This window comes from Microcaecilia unicolor, chromosome 4 (assembly GCF_901765095.1).
Source record: "Microcaecilia unicolor chromosome 4, aMicUni1.1, whole genome shotgun sequence".
NCBI classification, from domain to species: domain Eukaryota; kingdom Metazoa; phylum Chordata; class Amphibia; order Gymnophiona; family Siphonopidae; genus Microcaecilia; species Microcaecilia unicolor.
In genome coordinates this window covers 289925709-289951606 of record NC_044034.1, presented here as the reverse complement: position 1 = coordinate 289951606, position 25898 = coordinate 289925709, and the positions used below count along the sequence as shown (strand labels likewise).

The window sequence follows — 25898 nt, the reverse complement described above, 5'->3', positions numbered from 1 at the left end:
TTGTCAAAGGTATACCTGCCCCTCCCATCAGCTTCCAGACATGTGCAGAAAGGAAGGACTTGTAATGTGTATCTGCCCCAGAGACTGAACAGGACATCAAAAGACATTTGCCAGCAAAATCCAGACTGTAAGTCTCGTGATGTCATACCAGGACTCAGGGGTCGTGTGCAGACATGAGACTACATTAACCATAATGCCTTGCAAAATATCCAAGACATGCACACACCATGCTTCTCTGCTAACATTATAAAAGGCCTGGAAACAGCCCAGCTCGCTCTCTTGGAACCTGCCTCTCTTGGAACCTGCTCCTCTTGGGACCTGCCTCCTCTGGAAACCTGCCTCTCTTGGAAACTGCTGCTCTCTTTGGGGTCCGCTGATGCCTTGCTCCTAAAACATGTGCTTACCTAATGCTGTTCATACTGTGTAACAAGGACTTGTAAGTAACATAACTTTTGATCTACCTGCTACTTTGTTCTATTTTACGCACAGATTATCTGTTCTAAGATCCCTTTAAAACCTACCTCTCGTGTGCAATTGTATATTAAATCAACCTTTTTTGAAGCTAAAAATACGGTCTCTTGTGTTCTGAGTATATTGAAGCTATATATATATTTAATTTATTGCAATTATCACCTTTGGTAATTGGTGGAGAAATTAATATCCTAAAACTTATAAATACAGCACCTGCTCTTAAATTATAAGCAGTGGCGAGTTGCTCTAGAGCTATTTCCCCAAAATAAATCATTTCTTGTAACATATTAATTGGTGGAGAACGTGGGCAGGTGTTCTGTGCAATTAGAATAAAATAGCAGTGTTCTTAAATTATATTTTTGTATTTTGCTGCTTTATAGAGAACTGAGTATCAGGTTTCATTAATTAAATTTCCGATTGATAAACTGATAAGGTTTTCAGGGCATTTAGAATATTTAGAATGCTGTGCTGGATGGATGTTTGGTCTTATTTAGGTACTTATGCACTCATGTACTTTATGTATTTTATAATCAAATCTCTAGGCATGCTCTGGCATAAAATAACCAGTTTTGCAGTTTCTTTTGAGGAGGACATAGATAACCACACTTTGCCTAAGCAATGTGTAGAATCCTCTGGCCCTAATCCTTGGACCCATAATGTAACTGATGATATTTCCACCCCCTCTGATATTGATTTATATTCAATTAAGGAAGGGAGCAAGAGAGTTTCTGCATGCACTTGGTTAATGTTGACCATGTGTAAGAAAGCCTTAAAAGAACATGCAGAATTGAATGAGAAGTTACTGGCCAAAGAGAGAGAATGCATGCAGGTAAACACAGAAAAGGATTTTCTAATCACAATGGCTAGTTGCTTAAATGATCAATTAGACGCCCTTAGAATGCAGGTACAAAGCCAGGCAGCTCAGGAAAATAAAATGAAAGCCCAAATTTTAGCTTTAGAAATGCAGGCCAGCCAGGTTCCAGACTTGAAGCATTTAATCAGGGAATTAACACTGCAGATGCCACATATAGATGAGAACATTGATCATGTACAGGATTCACATTTGCAGGGGTCAGCCATTATGGGTCTCCCATGTGCTCCTCCAGACCCAAATACAGCTACAGCCATGCCTGTTTCAGCTGTGGTAACAGTATCACCGTCCACACTTGTAGCAGGATGTTCAACTAGAACCATTAGTTCTCAGACCCCCTCACAACATCCAAAACCTCAGCACATATATGCACAACCTGTTCTGCAGTCTAATTTAAATGCTCATGATTCAGCTCCTCAGCACACTGGGCTGCATTCTGATCTAAGCTCCCATAGAAGGGAACCTCTAATAAAGAAATCAGCTCCTCAGTATGTAGCTACTGAAAACCGCCAGCAAGCATGTGACATTTTAAAATCTCATGGAGCCTTGCAGATAGTGCAGATAGCTAACAATAAAAAGAGAAATTTGCCGCCAGATAAACAGAAACTTATAACTGCAGGTCCTGCTGGACCAGAAACTGACATTCTGTCAGCCCTTCCTGCAATTTAATTTCAATTAAACATGAGGAGACGCATCCAGCCTGGACTGGACTTCTCCACAGCATGACCCACTCTGCAGATGGCAGGGAAATCCAGGTGCTAATTTTTAAAATATGTTGGACCGGAAAATAGAAAAAGTTTTTGCAATGGCCCTTTGTAACACTGATAAGAATTAAAGATGTAGCTTCTATTGTTCTTTTAATTTTAAATGTAGCTTTTAATGTTCTCTTGATTTAAAATGTAGCTTCTATTGTTCTTTTAATTAAAAATATAGCTTCTATTGTTCTTTTGAACATTTAAGATTTAGTAATGTCTCTTTGCAATAAGTCAGATTTAAAATGTCTCTCTGTGATAGCTTCTGTTGTAATTTGTTTTTGATATAATATTGTTTAAGGATTTAGAAATGTCTTTTTTCTGATGAGTGACTCCCACTGGAGTTGAAACTAAAATACTGGGTAAGAAGTTTTAAAAATGCCTCCTTATAATAGGTAACTCCCGCTGGAGCTGAAACTTAATATTGTGCTTTAATGTGAATTAACAAGATATGCTTATTTTTATAGAAAAGAAACGAAAGCTTAAGAAAGTAAAGCCTGTCTGCACTGCACGCTGCTGCTCGCATACAATGATATAAGATTATGGGAAGGAACTGTGAACAAGAGAGGGATCCCCCCCCCCCCCCACCAGAACCCGGAGAGCCATGTGACCTGCTAAATTAATGTATAATGTGTTTTTCTGTCTTTTTCAGAGTTCGAGTGTAAATCTAAGATTAAATCTAAGATTTAATGGTGCTAGTAACTAATACATATATGGCTATCTCAGATATATTTTTAAATAAATAGATCCGATCCTGTTCTACTTATATTTTAAAAATAAACGGATCTATGCTGTTCCACTTGAGATAAAAACCATATATAATTTTGCTAATTGTTGCTTATTTCTAAATGAATGAAAATGCTTTGGCAAATCCAAGATGGATGCCGCGTACGTTGCTTTTGTGTTCTTGTGCTTTATTTGCAGGTTAAGCTCAATCCTGGATCTGGAATGGACGATCGGAGACCTAAAGGCCTAATAGAGTTCTTTGTTTGTTTGTCATGTGGTCTCCATGTTACATGTTTGTTTTATGTTATGGGGTACCAAGAAATTATACACAGACATTCATAGACCCTCCCTACTAACAGTCCCTCCATTAGTTCACATTGTCCAAGAAAGAAAAAAAAGAGAGACCATTTTCACTGGCAGGCAAGCTATAGAAAAGAATCATTCAAGCTATGGCTCACGTATAATAAGTTCTACTAATTGCTATCTAAGGTTATATATTCACATGTATATATTTAAAAATATGAGCAAAGGTTTCTCTTTACATGATCTATCAGGTACAATCAGTACAGGGAATGTTTCTGACCTTTTTAGTTTATTCTGCATTACAGCCAGTACGCACAAAATGCTCTCTCTGGAATGAAATATTGGCTGTGTGCAAAGGAAAATTAACATATCTTTTCTAAATTCTTTACAACATTAAACACATGAGTATTGTTTATTAATTTGCTACATTAAACACTGCTAAAGCAGATAAATATGGTAACCTTTTACCACACTCATTACCCATAAAAGGTTTCTCTCTGAAAAATAAAAAGTTTCTCTCTGAAAGGTAGTTCATGGCACTATACCATGACTCTGTTTTTGTTTTTTTGGTCAATGATTAAGTAAATATTATTGCATAGGATTGATAGGAATAATTGTTTTGTGTGTAATAGTAACCTAGGAAATTATTATAATTGCATACATATGTCTTTCTTGTTTCTAATGAAACAGTAGTATAATAGCTCCACATTTACACTCTTGCTTATCACTGCTGTGAATACCTCAGTTAGCCTCTGAGATAGAGAATATAGGGAAACATTCACAGAGTATTTTTTCTTGGAATGTCAAACGCTGAAAATATGACTGAATAGATTGTTCCACCCCATTGCGGTGGTAAATTGGTCAATTGTGCACTCTCATGCTATTGATCTGGCTAGCATACTGGGTAAGATATCCTGTGGCACAAACTTGGGAGCAGCCTATGCCCCTGAGCAGGTGACACAAAAAGAGGTGGTCTCTGGAAATAGAGCAAAATGACGCTTGTGTGGCTGAAGTCATATAAGGTGTACTTGCAATCCTATTTTAAACCAGAGCAAAGCCATACTCTGCCACCTGACTGAACTGAAGCCTAATGAAACTGACCACAGAAAACTTAACCCTAGCTACCTAAATGTAAGTCATGAGTAAACAAAAGTAATAATGATGAGTCTTTTTGCTTATAACAGTCATATTCCAGCTAAGGACATATTCCAAGATTCATAGTGATGTGACATAGTAGATGACGGCAGGAAAATACCTGCACGGCCCAGTCTGTTCAATGTCCATTATTAAAAGATTCACCTCTTCCAGTACACATGCCCATGTAAACAGTTCAGTACCTTTGCTATTATGCTACTGTACTAGAGTTGTTTTTTTTAATTTTAGCTTTTATAGTTCATTTTATGGCTCCTCATTCCAATATATTAAAAAATTTATTTTCACTCGGAGCCAAGAGAGGGAATGTAATGGTATCAGTTTATTACTGAAATACGTAGCATGTTTGCTGGATTATATATACACCAATATATTTGTGTATCTTTTGAAGATATATGTTTGTGCAGCTTTTGGAGAATATTCATTTCAAGCCTCTCTCTCTCCATTCCTTTTTAACTACACACACTTAACAAACACAAAAGAGCTTCCTCTGCCCTCCCACCTAACAAAAGATGGACTAAGGTGGGCACCTGAATAAAACAAAGGACTCAGAGGAAGCATAAACAGGACATTTGCTTGTCAAAGGTATACCTGCCCCTCCCATCAGCTTCCAGACATGTGCAGAAAGGAAGGACTTGTAATGTGTATCTGCCCCAGAGACTGAACAGGACATCAAAAGACATTTGCCAGCAAAATCCAGACTGTAAGTCTCGTGATGTCATACCAGGACTCAGGGGTCGTGTGCAGACATGAGACTACATTAACCATAATGCCTTGCAAAATATCCAAGACATGCACACACCATGCTTCTCTGCTAACATTATAAAAGGCCTGGAAACATCCCAGCTCGCTCTCTTGGAACCTGCCTCTCTTGGAACCTGCTCCTCGGGACCTGCCTCCTCTGGAAACCTGCCTCTCTTGGAAACTGCTGCTCTCTTTGGGGTCCGCTGATGCCTTGCTCCTAAAACATGTGCTTACCTAATGCTGTTCATACTGTGTAACAAGGACTTGTAAGTAACATAACTTTTGATCTACCTGCTACTTTGTTCTATTTTACGCACAGATTATCTGTTCTAAGATCCCTTTAAAACCTACCTCTCGTGTGCAATTGTATATTAAAGCAACCTTTTTTGAAGCTAAAAATACGGTCTCTTGTGTTCTGAGTATATTGAAGCTATATATATATTTAATTTATTTAATTTATTGCAATTATCACCTTTGGTGATTGGTGGAGAAATTAATATCCTAAAACTTATAAATACAGCACCTGCTCTTAAATTATAAGCAGTGGCGAGTTGCTCTAGAGCTATTTCCCCAAAATAAATCATTTCTTGTAACACTAATACCGAAACCCTTTGCTCTAGCTTGCCTGTTTATTTACTCACATCTGCTAGGAGGGTCTCGAAAGTGGAAAGTTGTCCCAACTTTGGCTCTAAAGCTGCTTCCACTGCCAGTGTTGTCACAGTTGTTCTGCTGAGAAGGGTTGGCTACTCTGTTGCATCTTCCCCTCCATCTTGTCCATTTCTTTCATTTTCTCTTTTTCTCATTTTACGCCTTTGCCTACCATACTACCTGGTGGCGTTTCTAAATATTTGTCCATTTAGCAGGCATTTACTGGAGCATTAGTTTTGGAAATGCGGTAAAAAAGATTATTTATAGGTGCTGAAGTGTGCAGGGATCTCGGAGAGCGAGATGAGCACGTCTCACTCTCTCAGTGCATCATGTGATCTCCTTTAACAACTTTTAATAGAGTTGTGTCATCTGCAAATGTAATCACCTCACTCATTGTTCCCATTTCTAGATCATTTACAAATATGTTAAATAGTACTGGTCCCAGTACAGATCCCTAGAACACTAAACTATTCACTCTCTTTCACTGAGAGAAATGGCCATTTAACTTTACCCTCTGTTTTCTATCAATTAACCAGTTCCTAATCCAGAACAGAACCTTGTCTCCTATCCCACCACTTTTTAATTTCCTCAGGAGTCTCTCATGAGGGATTATGTCAAAAGCTTTATGAAAATCTAGACACACTACATCAACCAGCTCATCTTTATCCACATATTTATTCATACCATCAAAGAAATGAAGCAAATTGGTGAGGCAAGACTTCCCTTGTCTGAATCCCTGTTGACTCTATCTCTTTAAACCGTGTCCCATTAAACACTCTCCCACCAGCAGGTGTTAGTTTTGTTGCCTTAATTAGCTTAATCATGCCTACCTACTCAATGGCTCCCACCTCCTTTAGGGGGTGATCTTGCTTGAAATCATTTCCTATTTTGAGTGTGTGTGTGTGTATATATATATATATATATATATATATACTAGTAAAAGAGGCCCGTTTCTGAGCAAATGAAACGGGCGCTAGCAAGGTTTTCGTCGCCAACACCCCCCTCCCTCCCTCCCCCCCTGGCCAACCCCTTCGTTGTTCTGCCATTGCTCTGCCCCCAACGTCATGACGTTTGACGCGAGGGCGGGGCCCGGAGCGATTTCCCACCCACCCCCGCCTCCCTCCCTGCCAACCCCTTTGTTGTTCTGCCATTGCTCCGCCCTCGAGGGCGGGGCCCGGAACAATTTTGGTGGCTTCACCACCACGAACCTTCTTGAAGGAAGTCAGGGCTTGGCTTCACTGACGTCAGTGTCCTCAGAACGTTGAGGGTGAGTTTTATTATAGTAGATATATATATATATATAATATTCACACACACACACTCAGACCTCACCTAGCTCTTTTATCAGAGTTTGGTCCTCTACTGTTCTAGTGTGTACCTGTGTGTTAACTGTCCCTATTCTGTTACTTTTTAGAAACCCTGATTTCACCATTTTCTTGCTGAAATATGCTCCAGCATCTGAAGCAGCCCTTCTGTTTTGATTACATTTGGCTGTACCTTTCTTTGTGTCAACATTTTTGCTGTGTATGGTATTGTATGCCTAGGGACCAACCTGTATCCAGGGCCTGATAGCTACCAGTACCTGAGGGCTCAGGCAGAAAGCCACATCTTCCTCTTTCTTTTGCTAGGAATGCCTGGTCCTATGGTTTTTGTCTCAACCTTGGACTTTGGCCAGTTACCATCCCAGGGTCCCTCCTACCAATAAGGATTATCCAACCAACCTTATGCAGAAACGTTATACCTGCCCTAGAGCAGGTATACCTTTGTTGGGATATTCAGGGATAGAGCAAACCAAAGGGAAACAACACAAACCAACCGTAGAACAATGATGGTGCGGTTGGCCACAGATAGAACAAGACACAACCAATAAAATCTGTTTCCTCTGATCCTTGGCTCCATCAGAGAAGCAATTTTAGAAAGTTACTTAGGTGCATATATTGCCTTTATATTATAGGCACAACATATGCCTCTATATGCCTGCACAGCCTACATGCTATGTCATAAAATTACCTTAATTGTGCCTTAAAGTATGTTACGTTTACCCACATTGAGGAGTGGCATTCCTGGGGTTGGAGAGGGGTTAAAATTTCCATGACACTTTTGAGTTTTAAAAAGTATATCTATACATTTTTCCTAGGGAAATCTATCTGCACATAATAGCAAGTGTAAATGTGTATGGGGAAATTTCTTAGAATAATTTTCTAAGTGAGGGCATTACACAAAAGTGGACAGTTATGAAATTACTCCCTACATGTTTGCATCATCACAGAAGTAAACAGACTTAGGGGGCTCCATGAGGTGATGGCATTGTGAATTTCAGGCATGTCTGAAAAAGTTTCTTTTCCAGAAGACTCTGTGAGATACTCCATATTTGTGAGATTTCAATTGGCATACCCACAAGAGCCTATCCTTGAAGATTACAATTTTACCATTGTGTCTCTAGATAGAAGAGGCAATATGAGCCTTGCAGCAGTTACTCAGCACAGAATGATTTAGAAACAGATGAGACTGTGACTACATGAATCAGTTATTTGCAGCATAACTGGAAGGGGATAGGTATTAATCTGTTAAACTACCTGGGATGCACTGCACTGAGATAGCAGCTCCTGCCATTTCACATAGGTACTCGTGGCAAGATTTTTCACCTTGCTACGGTAGATGAATCTGGGGCTCTCACGGATGTTACTTGTGATCTGTCGATCTAACTGGACACACAACTGCTGGAGATCACTCTAAAAAGAAGTAATGGAAAGGAAGAATATGGGGAAAAGAAAAAAAAGAAGGCATGAAAAGAACGAAACTGGAAAAGTAGCAAAAAATAATAATCTTAGAAATGTTTTTGTTTTAGCACTAATCATGTATACATGGATGCATATCAAATGAAGGACTGTGTAAGAAAAGACAAAATTGATATTTCAATTGCAGGTGACAAAAGAAATCTGAATACAAGTAAATCTACTTCTCTAAATGATTAGGGATTGTACTTCTACTCGGTGCTGGGTTTCTCTATTGCTCTTCAGCATGGGTTTTCAAGCCAGTCTTTGGGACACACTTAGTCAGTCAGGATATCCATAAAGAAAATGCATATATTTGCATGCTTTACCTTTAATCTGTGCAAATTTATTTCATGCATATTCAGTGTGGGTATCCTGAAAACCTGACTGGCTAGTGTGTCCTGAGAACTGGATTGAGAACATCTGCTCTTCAGTGTTATGGATGTTTTCATTATTGCTCAGTGCTGAGACTCACATTATTCTCTAATACTGTAGGCCTCCATTACTTCCTTGTTTCAGGGTATTCCTTCCATTCCAATGATTGTGGTCTCCATTGTTCTACAACACTGGAGGACTCCACTGCTTTCTGCTGTTGATCGGTATCTAGAATTTGGGGCCCCATTTGCTCTCCAGCACTAAGGGCCTTCATTGCTCTTCAGTACTTGACCCTCTGTTGTTTTCTAGCAGTAGAGGTCTCCATTGCTCACTGGTGTTAAGGGATGTATGTTTCCCCACATGTGAGGATACACACTATTTTCCAGTGTTGGAAGTCCCCATGACCCGCAGAATGCACCTGAATCTGGAGTTGACTTCAGCACTGAGGTGCCCTGTTATAAAAAATCTGCATAAGCTAAATCCTATAACAGGGCTTGAAGGTCATAAAACTAAATGCCAGTGTTTTAGCCCCTAATAAATGCAAGTAGTATTAATGTTGTCCATTTAAATAATGGAAACCCTTCTCTTATGCTCTTCCATCTCTTTTTAGAATTGTATACTAATTTGGTTCGTGCCTGTTTTTCATCTGTGTTTGTTTGTGTGCATATGTAGGAGTTGATAGGACTGCTTGTAATGTGAGACACTGGTCCAAAATGTTTGACAGTTAAGTCTATATGTATGTGACTTTATTCTCTACCTATCCTTAACCTCTGTCTCAACTGACCATTAGATTCTGCATTATAAAACAATATAAAGGTGAAATAATAAGGTTGTGCATTTAAGATTTTAATTTACACAATTATATATTATGCTTTAAGAAAACAAGGCATATTACAACAACATTTCAACCCGCAATAGAAACGGGAGATAACTATCTTCAATAAATACATATGCACAGACATTATAAAACTCAGTCTCTAGAACTGTCCAATTTTTTAAAATGTGTATGAAAGTGCTCAGAAATAATACAGTGCCCCAAAGTGTATATAACAATCACATATAGGCATCCTTATCTCAATCATCACACCTTCCAAAGTTGTTCAAAAGAGCTTCATAAATTGTTTATAGGATCCTCATAAGTTTGCCACTCTGCACAATTCAATGAGTAAAAGTCAAAAGTACTTAGCTTGACATTTATGCTCCCAGCACATAGTAGGCTCTCTAAAAAAAAAAAAAAGCACGATGAAGGGTGTCCAAATAAAGATCCAATTGCTCCAACCAGGATCCAGGTTTCACCAAAACTTTGGCTTCTTGGGGGGGGGGGGGGGGGGGTCTAATAATCCAAGTGGGTTAGAAAACTGCACCTGACTTCAACCAGTTTGGATACAAAGAGCTGAGAGGATTGTTGATAAGGTTTTGTGCATTCTAGATAGTATGCTAGAGCACGTTTGCAGTTCAAAGTATGTACTGCTGTTTTTTCAGGATGAGAATGTGGTTTAGGAAAGAAGACAGGCAGAACAATAGATTGATTGAAATGAAACTCCAAAACAACCTTTGGGAGGAATTTGGGGTGCGTTCGGAGTACAACCCTGTGTTGATAGAATCTGGTGTAAGAAGGATCTGTCATAAGGGCTTAGAGCTCACTGATTTCTGGCAGAAGTAATAGCTATCAAGAACAATACTTCATAAGTTAGAGATTTTAGAAAACAAGAATGTAATGGTTCGAACAGAGGTTTCATGTGAGAGGTGAGAACGACATTGATATCCCATACCACCTGAGGCGGTTTATAAACCTTTCATGAATCTAACCATCAAGGGATACACTGCAATTGGTCTACTATCAAGTTTAGCATGAAATGCACTGATGGCACTCAAATGTAGTCTGAGTTAGTCTTGAGGCCAGAATTGGAAAGATGGAGACGGTATTCCACCAGAGTAGGTAGAGAACATTAGATAGGGTTGAGCGACTTAGAGGCACACCAGAGAGAAAACCTTTTTCATTTTAGGTGTAACATTTTCTTGTGAAGGTTTTTCTGGAAGCAAGAAGTATCTGAGAGATTGCATGAGGAATGGTTAAAGAATGCAATTCTACGTTGTCAGGTACCATGCCATTAGGGCTAGAGAATGAGGGTTCAGATGAAGAAGGGATCCTTTGTTCTGTGTTATGAGAGTTGGGAAAAGAGCCAACCTGAATAGTTCCTTGAGTGACAACTCTAGGAATAGAGGAAGCCAAATTTGTCAAAGCCAGTAAGGAGCAACTGGAATCATGGTTCCTTGGTCTCAACGAATTTTGAGAAGCATTTTCCTGATTAGGGGCAGTGGGGGTAAAGCATAGAGAAGATCCTTCCCCCAGTGAAATAGGAAGGCATATGGGGCTATGCGGTTGGAAGCATCGAGTCTGGAACAGAGTTGGGGAAGTTCTGAGGAGAAGCAAACAGGTCTATCTCCGGTGTTCCCCACTGCTGAAATATCTGATAGATGATTGAGGCACTGTGAGACAATTCGTGGGGTTTGAAGGACTCTGCTGAGCTTGTCTGCTAGGACAGTCTGATTTCCAGCTAAGTAAACAGCTCTGAGGAAGATATTTCGGGAAGCCGCCCATGTCCATATCTGAATTGCTTGCTGAAAGAGGAGGTAAGATCCCGTTCCCCCCCACTTGTTCAGGTAATACATCATCACCTGGTTGTGTGTACTAATATTACCTGGTTGAGAATTTGATCCTGGAAGGTCTTGAGAGTGTTCCAGACTGCACACAACTTCAGAAGATTGATATGATATCTCTGTTCTTGTGGGGACTAAGAACCCTGTGTATAGAGACTGTCGAGGTGTGCTCCCCTGTCCATCATGGAAGCATCTGTTGTGAGAACCTTGTGATGTGGAAGAGGTTGGAATGGGATGCCTCAGGTTATATTGTGCAACACCATCCACCACTAAAAAGAGTGGCAGAGCTGTGGAGTCACCTGGATATGGGCAGAAAGGGGCCCCGTGGCCTGAGTCCATTGCGAGGAGAGTGTCCACTGTGGAATTTGAAAGTGAAGGTGAACCTATGGTGTTACATGAACTCTTGAGGCAATGTGACCAAGAAGGCGGAGCATCTGACATGCAGATATGAGTCGCCTGGGATACTTCAGTGGTAAGATGTGTTATATTGTTTGCCCTCTTCTGAGAAAGGAATGCTCAACTTCAGTTGTGTCAAGAAGAGCCCCCTGTAAATTCCAAAGTCTGTACGGGTTGAAGATGTGATTTTGTAAAGTTGAGTACAAATCCTAGGAGTTCTAGGAGTTGTATTTTTGACTTCATGGAATTGGTGGCAGATTTCTGAGTGGCTGCCTTGATTAACTAGTTGTCCAGGTAAGGGAAGACATGGATGCCCCATCTGTGAAGTGCTGCTGCAGCTACTACTACAAGACACTTTGTGAACACTCAAGGAGCTGTGGCATATACTCATATATATACCCTCCTTTTGCATATACCCAATTGTTGAGTTCTGGAGAAATTTGTTTAAGTCTTGTAGATCGAGAGTTGGACATATTCCTCCTGTCTTTTTGGAAATCAGAAAATATCTGGAATAGAACCCTCGACCCCTGTCCAGTGGAGGAACTGGTTCTATTGCATTCTGCCAGAGGAGGGCCAAGAGCTCCTCTTGAAATAATTGGAGTTGGAGGGAGTTGAAATGAGACTCTCTTGGTGGATGGTCTGGGGGTCTTGCTTGCCAATTGTTTGTAAGACCCAGTGATCGGAGGTGATGAGAGCCCATATTTGATGGAATAGAAGAAACCTCCCTCTGACATGAAGATTTGTTGGTATCCACAACTGGACACTGGCAATGCTTTGACTGATAAGGTGTTTAGTACTTCTGTCCACACTGCTGCCTCAGACAAGATCACTGAGGTGCGGAACACTATGGTGGAAGAGGCATAATGTGATGACACCTAGAAGGATAATAATTAGAGCATCTATAACCTACATAAGAACATAAGTGTTGCCATACTGGGACAGACCGAAGGTCCATAAAGCAGTATCCTGTTTCCAACAGTGACAAATCCAGGTTATAAGTACCTGGCAAGATCCCAGAACAGTACAATACATTTTATGCTGCTTATCCTAGAAATAAGCAGTGGATTTTCCCCATCTTAATAGTGGCTTGTGGACTTTTCTTTTAGGAAGTTATTCAAACCTTTAAACCCTGCTAAGCTAACTGCTTTTACCACATTCTCTGGCAATGAATTCCAGAGTTTAATTACACATTGAGTGAAGAAATATTTTCTCCGATTTGTTTTAAATTTACTACTTTGTAGCTTCACTGCATGCCCCCTAGTATTTTTGGAAAGAGTAAACAATTGATTCACGTCTACCTGTTCCACTCCACTCATTATTTTATAGACCCCTATCATATCTCTCCTCAGCCGTCTTTTCTCCAAGCTGAAGAGCCCTTGCCACTTTAGCCTTTCCACATAGGGAAGTCATCCTATCCCCTTTATCATTTTCATTGCCCTTCTCTGTACCTTTTCTAATTCCACTATATCTTTTTTGAGATGCAGTGACCAGAACTGCACACAGTATTCGAGGTGCGGTTGCACCATGGAGCGATACAAAGGCATTATAACATTCTCATTTTTGTTTTCCATTCCCTTCCTAATAATACCTAACATTCTATTTGCTTTCTTAGCTGCCGCTGCACACTGAGCAGAGGGTTTCAAAGTATCATCAATAATGACATCTAGATCCTTTTCCTGGTCCTTCAAACCTTCTAGTAGAAGAGGAAGGTGTAGTAGTAGTCTGTGTCATAGATAATGTTTTTAGTGTATCTGTATATTTTTTGATTAGATTGGCCACTTCCTCAACTCTGTCCCCAAACAAGTTGTCTCCACAACAAGGAACATCTGCGAGGTGCTCCTGGACAGCAGATTAAAGGTCAGAGACTCTGAGCCAAGACAATTGGTGCATTGCTATTGCTAGTCTAGAGATGCAGAAAGGCCTGTCTAGCAAGATATTTATGTCGGGTGTGATGAGGCAATCCCAGAAAGCCCCTCTAGGGGGTGGATTCCCAGTAAAAGAACCCTTAGGGATAAAGCTCCTGACCTTAGACCTAAAGGAGGAAAAGAAAAACCGTAATTCCCTCAGCAAGAAAGAATTAGGATTGCTCCTCCTAAGCTAGAGGTGGAGTTACCTTGTTTGGCAGGAGGGGGAGCCCCTGTGATGAAGTCCAGCGCCCCTGGGTGGAAAAAGCAAGACGTGCCTCATCAGGAGGGGAAGTTGGGGGGAGGAGCCATTTCCATCTTTAGCTGAAAATAGGCAGATGAGCCAGAAGGGCAGACAGGACTTAGGACAGAGGTTCCCAAACCTGGTCCTGGAGGCACGCCAGCCAGTCAGGTTTTCAGGATATCCACAATGAATATTCATGAGAGAAATCTGCATGCACTGCCGTCACTGCATGCAAATCTCCCTCATGAATATTCATTGTGGCTATCCTGAAAACCTGACTGGCTGGTGTGCCTCCAGGACCAGGTTTAGGAACCACTGACCTAGGAAAAGGGAGGTGTTGCTTTCTCCTGGCCAGGGGTTATGCAGTGTAGCGAGAAAGGCAACCCTAACTCTGGCTGTACAGCAGAGGGCGGTGAGCTGGAATAGGAAGCCTGCTGAAGGAATTCCAGGTACTGCAAAAGGCAGTTGTGGGAGGCCACAGAGCAATCAGAGCAGTGGTGGAGTCAGGAGCTGCCAGCCCTCAATAGTGGAGGGGCAGAAGTATGAAGTTGGACTGGATAACCCTGGTGGGACAATACAGGGTTCAAACACTTGTAGGATTGGTTTTGGGTTTGTGGACACTGTGGGTTTGTTGTATTTGTGTTAACACTGGTCGCTGGAATAAAGGAGGAAAACTCAAAGTGGATTACTTTGTGGCCTTGACCTGAAATCATGAAAACTGCAAAGCTGGGAGTGTTGTGCAAGGTTATTATCACACAGGCAAGGAGCATTTTGTGAAGAGTTTGGAATGCTTGTTGTTTATCAGAAGGAAGATATTCAGCAAATGATAAAGAACTCTGTAGAAGAGATTTTAAATAGATGGCGGAATAAAACTGGTAGTCTAAAATGTGATTGGTTAGCATTGTGGCTTGGAAAGTTTTCCTGCCAAAATAGTCCAAAGTTCTTGCTTCTCTTCCTGGAGTAGCAGAAGCATAAGATCTGGCACTAGCTGTGTCCTTTCAAATCTGGCACATTATTGTATTCTATACATTGTGTCAATTTTCTTTGGAGCAATTTGGACTGACAGAGGGGTCTCCCAGTTTTTGAATAAAGTAGTTTTCATAACTGAATGGAGAGGAATTATAATACCCTCTCTTGGTGGGGAATCATAGACAAGAACCTCAAAATGTTCCGCTTGAGGTTGTTCCTCTGTGTCCAGCTTGAAAGGTATAGCATGAGCCATTTCATGAATAAAACCAGGAAAGCATATACTTTCTGAAGATGATTTCTTCTCTTTGATGGTGGAGAAGGATTAGACTGGATGCCATTGGACTCCTCATCCATGAGGTCCTGTGGGTCATAATTGGACTCATTTTCGAAAGAGAAGGACATAAATCAGAAGATGGGCGTCCTTCTCACAGGGTAGTCCAAATCGGTGAGGGGGTCAAATCAGACGGAAGGCCTAGAGAATCCTCGGCAGAGAAAACTCCATGACCCCCATCTTCATCAGATGAGCCATCATCGGATGGGGCTAACAACTCAGAGCAGCCCGGATCTGAGTTGAGAAGTCGACTCCCCAGGAGACTCTGGTGAAGCTTCCTCCACCGAAGGCAATGTAGAGTCGACCCGGGAGGTAACCGACCCCAATAACGGAAGCGGTACCGGAGAAGGAGACCTCACCACTGGCAAAAGGCATGGTGCCACAGGAGCCTCCGGCACCGTCAGTACCGGTACCTCCGGTCCCGGATGCAAATGTTGCAGCACCACTTCCATGAAATCTGGAAAAATAGCCTTGATACGCTCATCTACAGAAGCTGCCGTGGAAAGCTGCGGTGCCGGTGTGGTCGTCGGAGGCAGAATCTGCAGAGGCTGGGAAGTCGGTACTGGGCTGCCAGATGACCTGCGCGTCGATACCTCCATAACAGAGGGAGAGCGATCCTCTCGGCAGCGACGCTTCTCGGGTACTGAATGCCTCGATGACCCGGAGCTCGCGGTACCCTGTCGAGAAGGAGAACGATGACGGTGCTTCTTGGCCTTCACCCGACGCCCATCATCGAGACTCCTCGGTACCGGTGAGGAAGACATGGAATCCACACACTTCCTTGGGGCCGGGTCCGATAGAGGTCAGTCCTGGGTGGCCTGCAAAGCAGGAGGCGCTGAGGCAGGTGGAGTCCCGCTCGAAGCTTCACTGCTCCCAGCATGCATCGGTCTCTTGGCAGCCGGTACCCGGTGTCCCGATGCCAATGCTGCCCTCGATGTTGATGGTACCGATGTCGACGCCGACATCGAGGTACCGGATCCGAAAAGTTTTTCTCTTTGGGCCTCTCGAGAAAGTTGAGTGCGCTTTTTCATTTTCAGGCACAACTTACAACTTTCCGGAAGATGGTCGGGCCCAAGGCACTGAAGGCACCAGGAGTGCGGATCAGTGCCAGAGATGGTCCGGTTGCAGCGGGCGCAAGGCTTGAAGCTGCTGGGCGTCTTCGATGACATCACGGGAAAAATCGCCTCCGCAAAATCAAAGGACGTGATTGTGTCAGAAAAAAGAGACACAGAAAAAAAGGGGAAAAACAATACCCAACTGAGCGACCTAAGAACGATCGCACGAAAAAAGAAAGGAAACTTAGAAAAGAGACACTACAAAAAAAAAAAGGGTTTTTCTTTTTAAACAATACCCGAAAGGGTAAAACGAACTGGAAGAGAACTTTAACTCCGAAGGCCTGAAGAAAACGTGAAGCGCTACCGAACTCAGACGCGGAAAAAAAAGAACTGAGGAGCGTGTCCGCGCGGCGAGCAGGAAGACGTGTGCGCGCATGCATGGTGCGATCGCTCGTGCGACGGAACTCGGTTGAAGAGACTTTTTACATTTTACTAGAAAATCCTCCGGGCCGACGTAACGTCACCCACATGTGAGTATATCAGCCTGCTTGTCCTCGGAGAACCACTGTACCCACATCTAGGTGCCCCCCTTCACCCGTAAGGGCTATGGTAGTGATGTATAGTTGTGGGAAGTGGGTTTTGGGGGGCTCAGCGCACAAAGTAAGGGAGCTATGTACCTGGGGACAATTTATGAAGTCCACTGCAGTGCCCCCTAGAGCAAGGCCGCCGAAAGACTGGGCCCCTGCCGCTCTCGCCCTCGCCGCCCCGCCCCCCCCGAGGTTGCCGCCGCTGCTCCCCCTCCACCCCCCCAGAGGTCGCCACCACTCCCCCCAAGATCGCTGCAGCCACTGCTCCCCCCTCCAGCGCCCCCTGAGATCGTCGCTGCCACTGCTCCCCTCCTCCGTCCACCACCGGGCCAGGCCCCCTGCATTGAAATCGCAGTCTCACCTCCGTGAAAGCAGCACTGCAGACAGCAGAACGCCTCCCTTTGGCCCTCCTTCCCTCCTTGTGTTCCGCCCTTGCGGAAGTTACATCAGATGATGGCGGGACACAGGGAGGGAAGGAGGGCCGAAGGGAGGCATTCTGTTGCCTGCAACGCTGCTTTCACGGAGGTGAGACTGTGATTTCAATTCAGGGGGCAGATGGTCGACGACGGAGGGCGGGTGGGACTGCGGCGCCGGGCCCCCTTGGAGGCCCGGGCAATTTTGTCCCCCCTGCCCCCCCTCTGGGCGGCTATGCCCTGGAGTGCCTGGTTGGTGTCCTGGCATGTCAGGGGGACCACTGCGCTAGAAATGCTGGCTCCTCTCACGACCAAATGACTTGTATTTGGTTGTTTCTGAGATGGACATCCTTGGTTTCCATTATCGCCGAAACTCAGAAACGACCAAATTTCAGGATTTGGGCGTCCCTGATCATATTATCGAAATGAAAGACGGATGTCCATCTTGTTTCGAAAATACTTGTTTCCCCGCCCCTGGATGGGGACGTTTTACGAGGATGTCTAAATCGAAACGAGGACGTTCCTTTCGATTATGCCCCTCAATATTTTATTTATTTTCCCACCTATTTGTAGGCTCAATGTGGCTTACATAGTACCGGAGAGGCCTTTGCAGGCTCCGGTGCGAACAAATACAGGGTAGCCCTTCTCTGACATCTATATGCAGTTTATATTTCTCCAGAGGTACAGGGCATCAAAGAAAAAATAATTCACTAACCATTCCAATTCACTCCCTCACTTCTGCTGCGACGTGACTAATTTATTTATTTGTTTGTTTGTTACATTTGTATCCCACATTTTCCCACCTATTTGCAGGCTCAATGAGGCTTACATAATGCCAATAATGTTAGATTTTTATTGTGACTTTCATGCCTACTTACTAGAAACTAGGCTCTCAACAACTGCTCAATTTCACAGATATCCCAAATGGCCACGAGATAGAACTCCATGCCATCATCATTCAACATGACTCCACAGAAGCTAATGAAAGACTATACCAATACACTGCAATATTAGGAAAGTGTGTGGTGTTAAAAGGAGAAAGACTTAGACCACTGTGTTGTTAAAAGTCAGGAGAAAGACATAGCCTATAATGTAGGAGGACACATTTAAGCTGTAAAAACCAGTAGTCTAATGTGAAGATGATTCAGCTGAAGCCCAAATCCAGGAAGAGTATAGGATAACCCCCCCTACACAGATGGAATGTACAAAAGAGGGCTGGGGTTTGGAGAGAGACAGATTTTAGGACAAAATGGAATACAATGCATAGAGTTGGGGTGGGCAGACACTGCATGGTGAATAAACGGACACTGTTAAAGATGACCTTATGCAGTATGACCTCTGGTTTTCAGCGGGGGGAAAAAAATCAGAAGCTTGCCCACCCGGTGCTGAGGTTAAGCAGCTCTCTGTGCTACAGAAACAGAACAGTAATAACTGGAAAGTCAGATGACATTTCAGAGCCATTCAGCAACAGATCAGGCTGTAGAAGGGATGTTCAACCATTCTGTTCACAAGTGGCTGCACTACCTGCTTTTCTGGCTTTTCTCACTGCTCAGACAGGTTGACCTGGAGAGCCTAGCTCCTCGCTATCCTGGTATCCACAAAGGCTCTCACACTCTGAGGGCTGTGCAGCTTCCCCATGCTGCAGGTCGTTCAACTCTTTCGCATGGCCTGAGCAGCCAGGGCTGTCATGCAACAGGTGAAGCTCCTCCTCACTCTCCTCTCCCTGCACCTGGCAGCGGCACACTTCAATCCCAGAATCCCCTGTTCCCGTCTGTGTCGAAAATGCTCTTCATCCCCTTCTTCTTCCTCTTCGTCTACCTCCTCTATATCAGAGCATCGATGGCAGTCCACCTCAAAGAAATCTACATAGGAGGAGAAAATGGTCTGCTTGGAGGATGGAAATTCCTTGATGGTGATGGGCTCTCTGGGGGCACCAGCAACATCCTGGTCCTCAAGCCCAGGGCTAGCACTCAGAGTGTCAGCACTGGGAGCTCTGCTACCGCCCTCGCTGGGTGTGCTGGCATGGCTGGTGTCCGTTTCGTCTGTGATCTGCACGGAGAAGGAGGTGCTGCTGCGGGATGTGACAGTGCTGGACTCACAGGAGCAGCTGCTGTAATTCTCTGAGCTTGGTGAGGGTGTTACCACACTTGTGTCCAAGTGGGAATGAGACCCACCCACCTGGGCCAGAATGGTGCTGTAGGGTGGTGGTGGGGTTTTAGGACGATGTGCCACTTCTTCATATGCTGGCAGCTTAAATGAAGCCAATATCCTGAGATCTAGCATGGAAGAAGGGTAGTTGCAGGCACCATGATAAGCGATGAGGTTGATCTCCCGCTGGCGCTGCTGCAGGTGCATTTTGGCACGTCAATGCCTGTAGGCACAACAGCAGCTGAAGAGGATGAGCACTGTCCAGAGAAGCCAGAACCACCACAGCTCATAGTCTCCCAGAAGAGGTCTGAGTTGGACTCTGCAAAGTAATGCGCATGAGGAGTACTTGGAAGAGAGTGCCGACTTGTAAGTCAACTATGTGTTGAACTGCTTTTAGGCATGAGTTTATGATGCTGGAGAAAGCTCTACCGATGACAATACATGTGTCAGTCAGGTATAAGCTGCTTCCAACAGTCGACATTGAGCCAGTGTACAGGACCTCTCCTACGACTGTCTCTCCAATGTATCCACGGGCTGGGCTGAGGCAGGCTCAAGCACCTTGTATGCCTGTAGAGACTGCAATTGCAGTAGCCCTGAGAGATCTTTCTTGAGTATAGCCTGGATTTCCTCATGCAGGATAGGTGTTGGTATCAGCTGAGAAACTGGTGTGGATGCAGCTTGAGATGTAGCCTGTTCAGGCGTAGGAGATCTAGAAGGCGCGGTTACTGTGGAATGGACGCTTCCCATGCTTTGATGCAGGGGAGGTGTGGGACGAGTGCCTAGAGGGAGAGCGATGGCGATTCTTCTTAGGCTTTTTGCACTGCAGGTCCCTCGATGCCTGAAATACTGATGAGGAGGACACAGATCCTGGTGAGAATGTGGTATCGAATCCAATGCAATACCATCTTGATGCTGCATGAGTGCACGCAATGTTGATGCCGATGCAGGTTCCACATCTTTGACCAAACCTCCTGCCATGCTCAATCCCAATGCTGAAGTCGATGCAGAACTGAAAAGTTTTTTCACACTGGATTCTGTTGGCTTTAATGGACCTCTTCTACATATGTTGACAGAGGTTACAGTGAATATCTCAGTGGTCCAGACCTAGGCACTGAACACAGTATTATGAGGGTCTTTGCCTGAAATAGTCCTATTACACCAAGTTTACTTTTTATTTTTATTTTTTTGATTTATTTGTAATTTTAATGAATTTTACAAGATACACTTGTACAGAAAAGGAGTATTATCATACCATACAAGAAAATATTTTATAAAGAAAATCTATTAAATGATAATTACTGCTAAAGTCCACAATTATAGGCAAGGCACAATTCAAAAATTGGTTAACATAGGAAAAAATGAGTAGAACATGTTCCCACTTATCCTATCACGGAGTAGATACTAATGGAGGAAGCACAAGAGAGTTTACGGCTGGCTCTTGTCTGGAGTCCAGGAATTTTGCTAACTGATCACTCTCAAAGAAAACATATTTAATTGATTTAAATTTAACAACACATTTGCAAGGAAAATTAAGCCAGAAAATTCCCCCCTGTGACAATACACGATCACGAAGTTTCAAAAAAGACTGACGTCTTTTCTGAGTTTGTCTAGTAATATCAGGAAATACTTTGACTTTGCAATTCAGAAAGACTTCATGTCTATGTTTAAAGAAAGTTTTCAAGATCCAGTCCCGATCCGGCTGTAGAACAAAGTCTATAATTAATGTAGCAGGTTGTACTCCACATAGTTCATTCTTCAATTGTTTGTGATAAATTCAAATTTAGCTCCTCAAATGGGGTTTCCATAGATGGTATTATGCGCTCACTTGGTTTCTTAACATAGGGAGCCAAATAATAAATCCTTGCTACAGGTGGAAACAATTGTTCAGTAATTTTTAATACTTCAGAAAGATATCTTTTGAATGTTATTAAAGGAGCCACTGCTGGAACTTTAGGAAAATTTATAAATCTCAAAGTTTTCATCCTTTGTAAATTTTCTAAAGTTTCTATTTTCCTCTAAGTATACATTTTCTTTTATTAAAGTTATTTGACTCTCTTTAATTTGATTTGTTTCAAGTATAATTGTTTGTTCAAAAGTTTTAGATTGTTCCAACTGTTTTTTCCAAGTCTGCTATTTTAGCTTGATTTGATTGAGTAACTTTAACTATTGGAGATAGTTTCTGGGTTAAAGAATCTTCTAAACATTCCAAAGCATCCCAAATTTTTTCTAGGGTTATTTTCTCTGGTTTTTTAGGAAATAATTTCAATGTTACCTCTTCCTGAGCTCCTTTCTTAGAGCCAGTCTTGCTCTCTTGTGATTCAACTCCTGCTCCTTCGGTATTCTCAGCAGTAACCACCAGCACTGCTGCACTCGGCGTTCTGCTAGCAGAGTCTGCCCCTGCTCCCAGATCAGACATCTCCTCATCGGGTCTAGTCAATCCAGGGCTCTGGTCTGCCAGCATTGCCGGCATCGAAGGAGGACTCCGTTCCTCTGGGCTCAGAGTGGTCTCTCCCTCAGGCAGGTAGGTTGGTTCTCCTCTCATCGATCCCTCCTGCAGCAAGGGTTGTTGCCCAGTCAATTCTACTCTGGGAACAGTGAAATGGTCCATTGGTCCCAATTCCTGTCTTGCAGAGGGAGCAGGGTAAGCCCTCTGTTTGCCCCGTCTCTTGGGCATGGAAATGTATTTTTTAAGGAAAAAAAAACAGCAAGAGGGAGTTGAGTGAGGAGCTGTTTCACACACGTCCTATTCAGATGCCATCTTGCCTGAAGATACACCAAGTTTACTTTTTAAAGCCACTCAGCACCCTCAATAACATGGGGGGGGGGGGGGGGAATGGCCAATGCAAGGTCAAAAGGCTCAATGGTCCAGAGAGCTTAAGTTATCTCGTACCCGAGAAAGGTTTCCAGGTAGATGGAAGGCCTCAGAGGCCCCTTGAGCCGAAAACTGAAAAATTGAAAAAAATTAATAAAATATGTTATAATGAATTAAACTATGGCAAAAAGAAATAATTATGAGAAAATATGTGACCTGAAAAAGGAAGGCACCAAAACACAAAACGTTTATGCACTGAGGCGACATAAAAATAGAACCTCTCTGCTCCTCAGAAAATGAAAGACTGCTGGTCCTGGGCTCGCCTGTTGGGCAGGAAGGCACCCATGTATGTGCAATGAGGGCTCTGCCTTAAAGATTTAAAGTGGCAGTACACTTTGGCAATGTCCACAACGGGCTCTGTCGGATGACATCACCCATTTGAGAGAAAATCATGACTGCTTGTCCGTGGAGAAACAAAACCTTCCAGGTCAGGTGGCAACTGTCAAGTGGCTCAAAAGGAGCTTTCATCAGCTAGGTGAGGACGACACTGAGGTCCTATGACATCTTTAGAAGTTTGATAGGGACTTCATCAAAAGCATAACTCTCATGAATCGAACATCTAAAGGCTATACATAGATGAGGTTGCCTTCCACATGGTGATGATAAACAGCAATTGCACTGAGATGAACCCTTAGGTTTTCAGCCATGACTCAAAAAGGTGTAGAAGGTATTCAAGCAGATTTTGTGTGTAGCAGGAAAAGGGATCTAGGGCCTTGTCCTCACACCAGACAGTAAACCTCTTATACTTAAAATGATATGAACTCTTAGTGGAATCTTTCCTGGAAGCAAGCAGGACTCAGGAAACACCCTCATGCAGTTAAAGGGATACAAGTTCTCAGCTTTCAACATCCAAGCCATGAGGGTCAGGGATTGGAGTTTGGAATGCAGAAGAGGCCCCTTGTTCTGTGTGATGAGAGTCATAAAACACTTCCTTTTCCACAGATATTCGGATGATAACTCCAGATGAAGAGGGAACCCTATCTGCCTTTGCCAGAAAGGCGCAGTGAGGATCATGGATCCCCCAAATTGAGAAGAAAGGAATCCAACGTTAGTCTGCTGTGTGATCTCAGTCTGGAGCAGAATTGAGGGACTGTTGTTGAGATGAGTGGCAAAGGGGGTACCCCACGCTTGGAAGATCTCCCGGGCAACATCCATGTTGAGAGACTATTCATACTCTGTCCAGTCTATCTCCCAGACTGTTGTCTTTGCCGGCCAGGAATGTGGCCTAGAGTTCCATGTCATAGCTGGAAGCCCACTGCTAAATCCAGACTGCTTCCTGACACAAGAGGTACAATCCTGTGCTTCCCTGACATAGTTCATCACAACCTGATTGACCATTTGGATGAGGTTGATGTGGTACATTAGCTGATCTCTGAAAGCTTTTAGAGTGTTCCAAATGGCCTGTAATGCCAGGAGATGGATGTGGAGATGAGTTTCCTAGGCAGACCAATGGCCCTGGGTATGAAGCCCATTCATGTGAACCCCTCAGCCCTGGTTGGATGCATTTGTTCTCAGTGTCTTTTGAAGAGCGGAACTTTGAAATGGGAAATCCAGTATCAAATAGTGCTGAATTGTCTATCAGTGACTGCAAGTTCTGGAGTGACAGTGATGATGTCTGCTAGGTTTACACTGGCCTGACACCACTGGGAGGCAAGAGTGCACTGGGTCTCTCTCAAATATGGGTATGCCATGGATGTGACATGCACAATAGAGGCCATGTGGTCTAACAACCTCTACATCTTCCAAGCTGTGACCTTCTGGCTCTGCTGAACCTAAGTGATGATGATCATGGCACCTGCCCTGGAAGCTAGCAGATAGGCTCAAGCCTGAACTGTATCTAGCAGGACTCCAATGAATTCCAACTGATGAATGAGGAGGAGATGGGACTTTGGGTAATTAACAATGAACTCTAGTAACTCCAGTACTCAAATAATTCTCTGCATTGATTCTTGAGCACCTTCCTTTAATGTACTCTTCATCAGCCAATTCTCCAAGTAGGAAAATATGTGCAATATCAGTCTGTGTAATGATGATGTGACTACTGTGAGGTATTTTGTGAAGGGGCACGATGCAATACTGGTAATGCTGTTTCCCAAATCAAAATCTGAGGTATATCCTGTAACTGGGATGTATCTGTATATGGGTGTTGTTAGGTTTTCAAGGCAGACACTAGGTTTGTGAGCCCTTGGGCCACTGCCGAGGAGCTGCAGTGGCAGGCAAAACCACCCCACACCAGGGACAAGACAGAACTCAGACAGGAACAGCTAGACTTCACCTGCAGCTGGCCGCCCTTCCCCAGGAGTTGAGCTCCTGGCTGCAAGCGGCCGGCAGGACTTACTGGACAGGGCTGGAACTGGATACCAACTAGGCTGAACAGGGACCGAGGGTCAGAGGGGAAAGGAATATACATGGACAGCAAGGCAGGAAACTGGGCTAGGACTCACAGACAGACAATACCACACAAGGCAGGAAATGGACGCTAAAGGATGGGAACTGAAAGCTGCAAGCAGCCACTGAAAAAGGGAACAAACACTGACAGACAAGAGACAGAACTGAAAGCTGCCAGGCAGCCACTGAACAAGAAACACAGATAAACAGAAACTAAACACAGAAATACAAACAAGAAACAAGGCAAGGAAACAAGCAATGAACCTAAGCTAAACTACACACAGACTAACTAGAAACAAACAAGAAGCTAATACAAGAAACCAGACTAGGCAGAAGTGCAACAAGCACCAACAAACCAGGACCTTAGGCGATGCAAAGGCAAAGGCAGAAGCTTCCAGGTGGCAAATAAAGGCCACATACAAGGGAGTTCACCAGGTGCGGATGCTGCTAAGTTCCAAAACTCCCAAGACAATCTGGGAGGCTGGAAGATCCGGACTGGACCGGCCTGACTTCTGGAACCTGGGAAACAGCACACAGACAGTCCAATGCAGCCACCAGGTCTGGCCACCAGGTGGCGAGATGACTGAGAGCCTGAAACATGGGCATGATCGTGACAAGTGTAAGCATCCTTTAAGTCCAGAAAGCATAGCCAATCATCTTTGACCAGATATTTGTTCAGGGCCTTAGATTTAGGTCCCCTTATTTTCTTGGTTATGAGGAAGTATGTGGAATAGAATCCCTTTCCTTCTTCTCCTGATGGCATGGGCTTGACCGAATGGGACTGCAAAACATAGTAACATAGAGGGGGATAATCGAATGGGGGCGCCCATCTCTAAGGATGGCCCCGTAAAGGGGCGGGGCAACCTGTATTATCGAAACAAGATGGATGTCCATCTTTTGTTTCGATAATACGGTCGGGGACGCCCAAATCATGAAATTTAGGTCGACCTTAGAGATGGTCGTCCCCAGTTTTCAGCGATAATGGAAAGCAAGGACGCCCATCTCAGAAATGACCAAATCCAAGCCATTTGGTTGTGGGAGGAGCCAGCATTCGTAGTGCACTGATCCCACTAACTGAATGGAAAAAGCCCTGAAAGGAACGGGCATTTATGAA

General features: G+C 43.6%; 1 protein-coding gene across 1 annotated transcript in view; it reads right to left on the bottom strand.

The window, feature by feature from the left end:
- FAM178B (family with sequence similarity 178 member B) overlaps positions 1 to 25898 on the bottom strand; it is a 161214-nt gene that overhangs the window by 30392 nt on the left and 104924 nt on the right. Inside the window, exon 3 of the mRNA XM_030199598.1 lies at positions 8244 to 8399. Coding sequence (XP_030055458.1) covers positions 8244 to 8399 — 156 coding nt within the window. The remainder of the gene's footprint in view (positions 1 to 8243; positions 8400 to 25898) is intronic.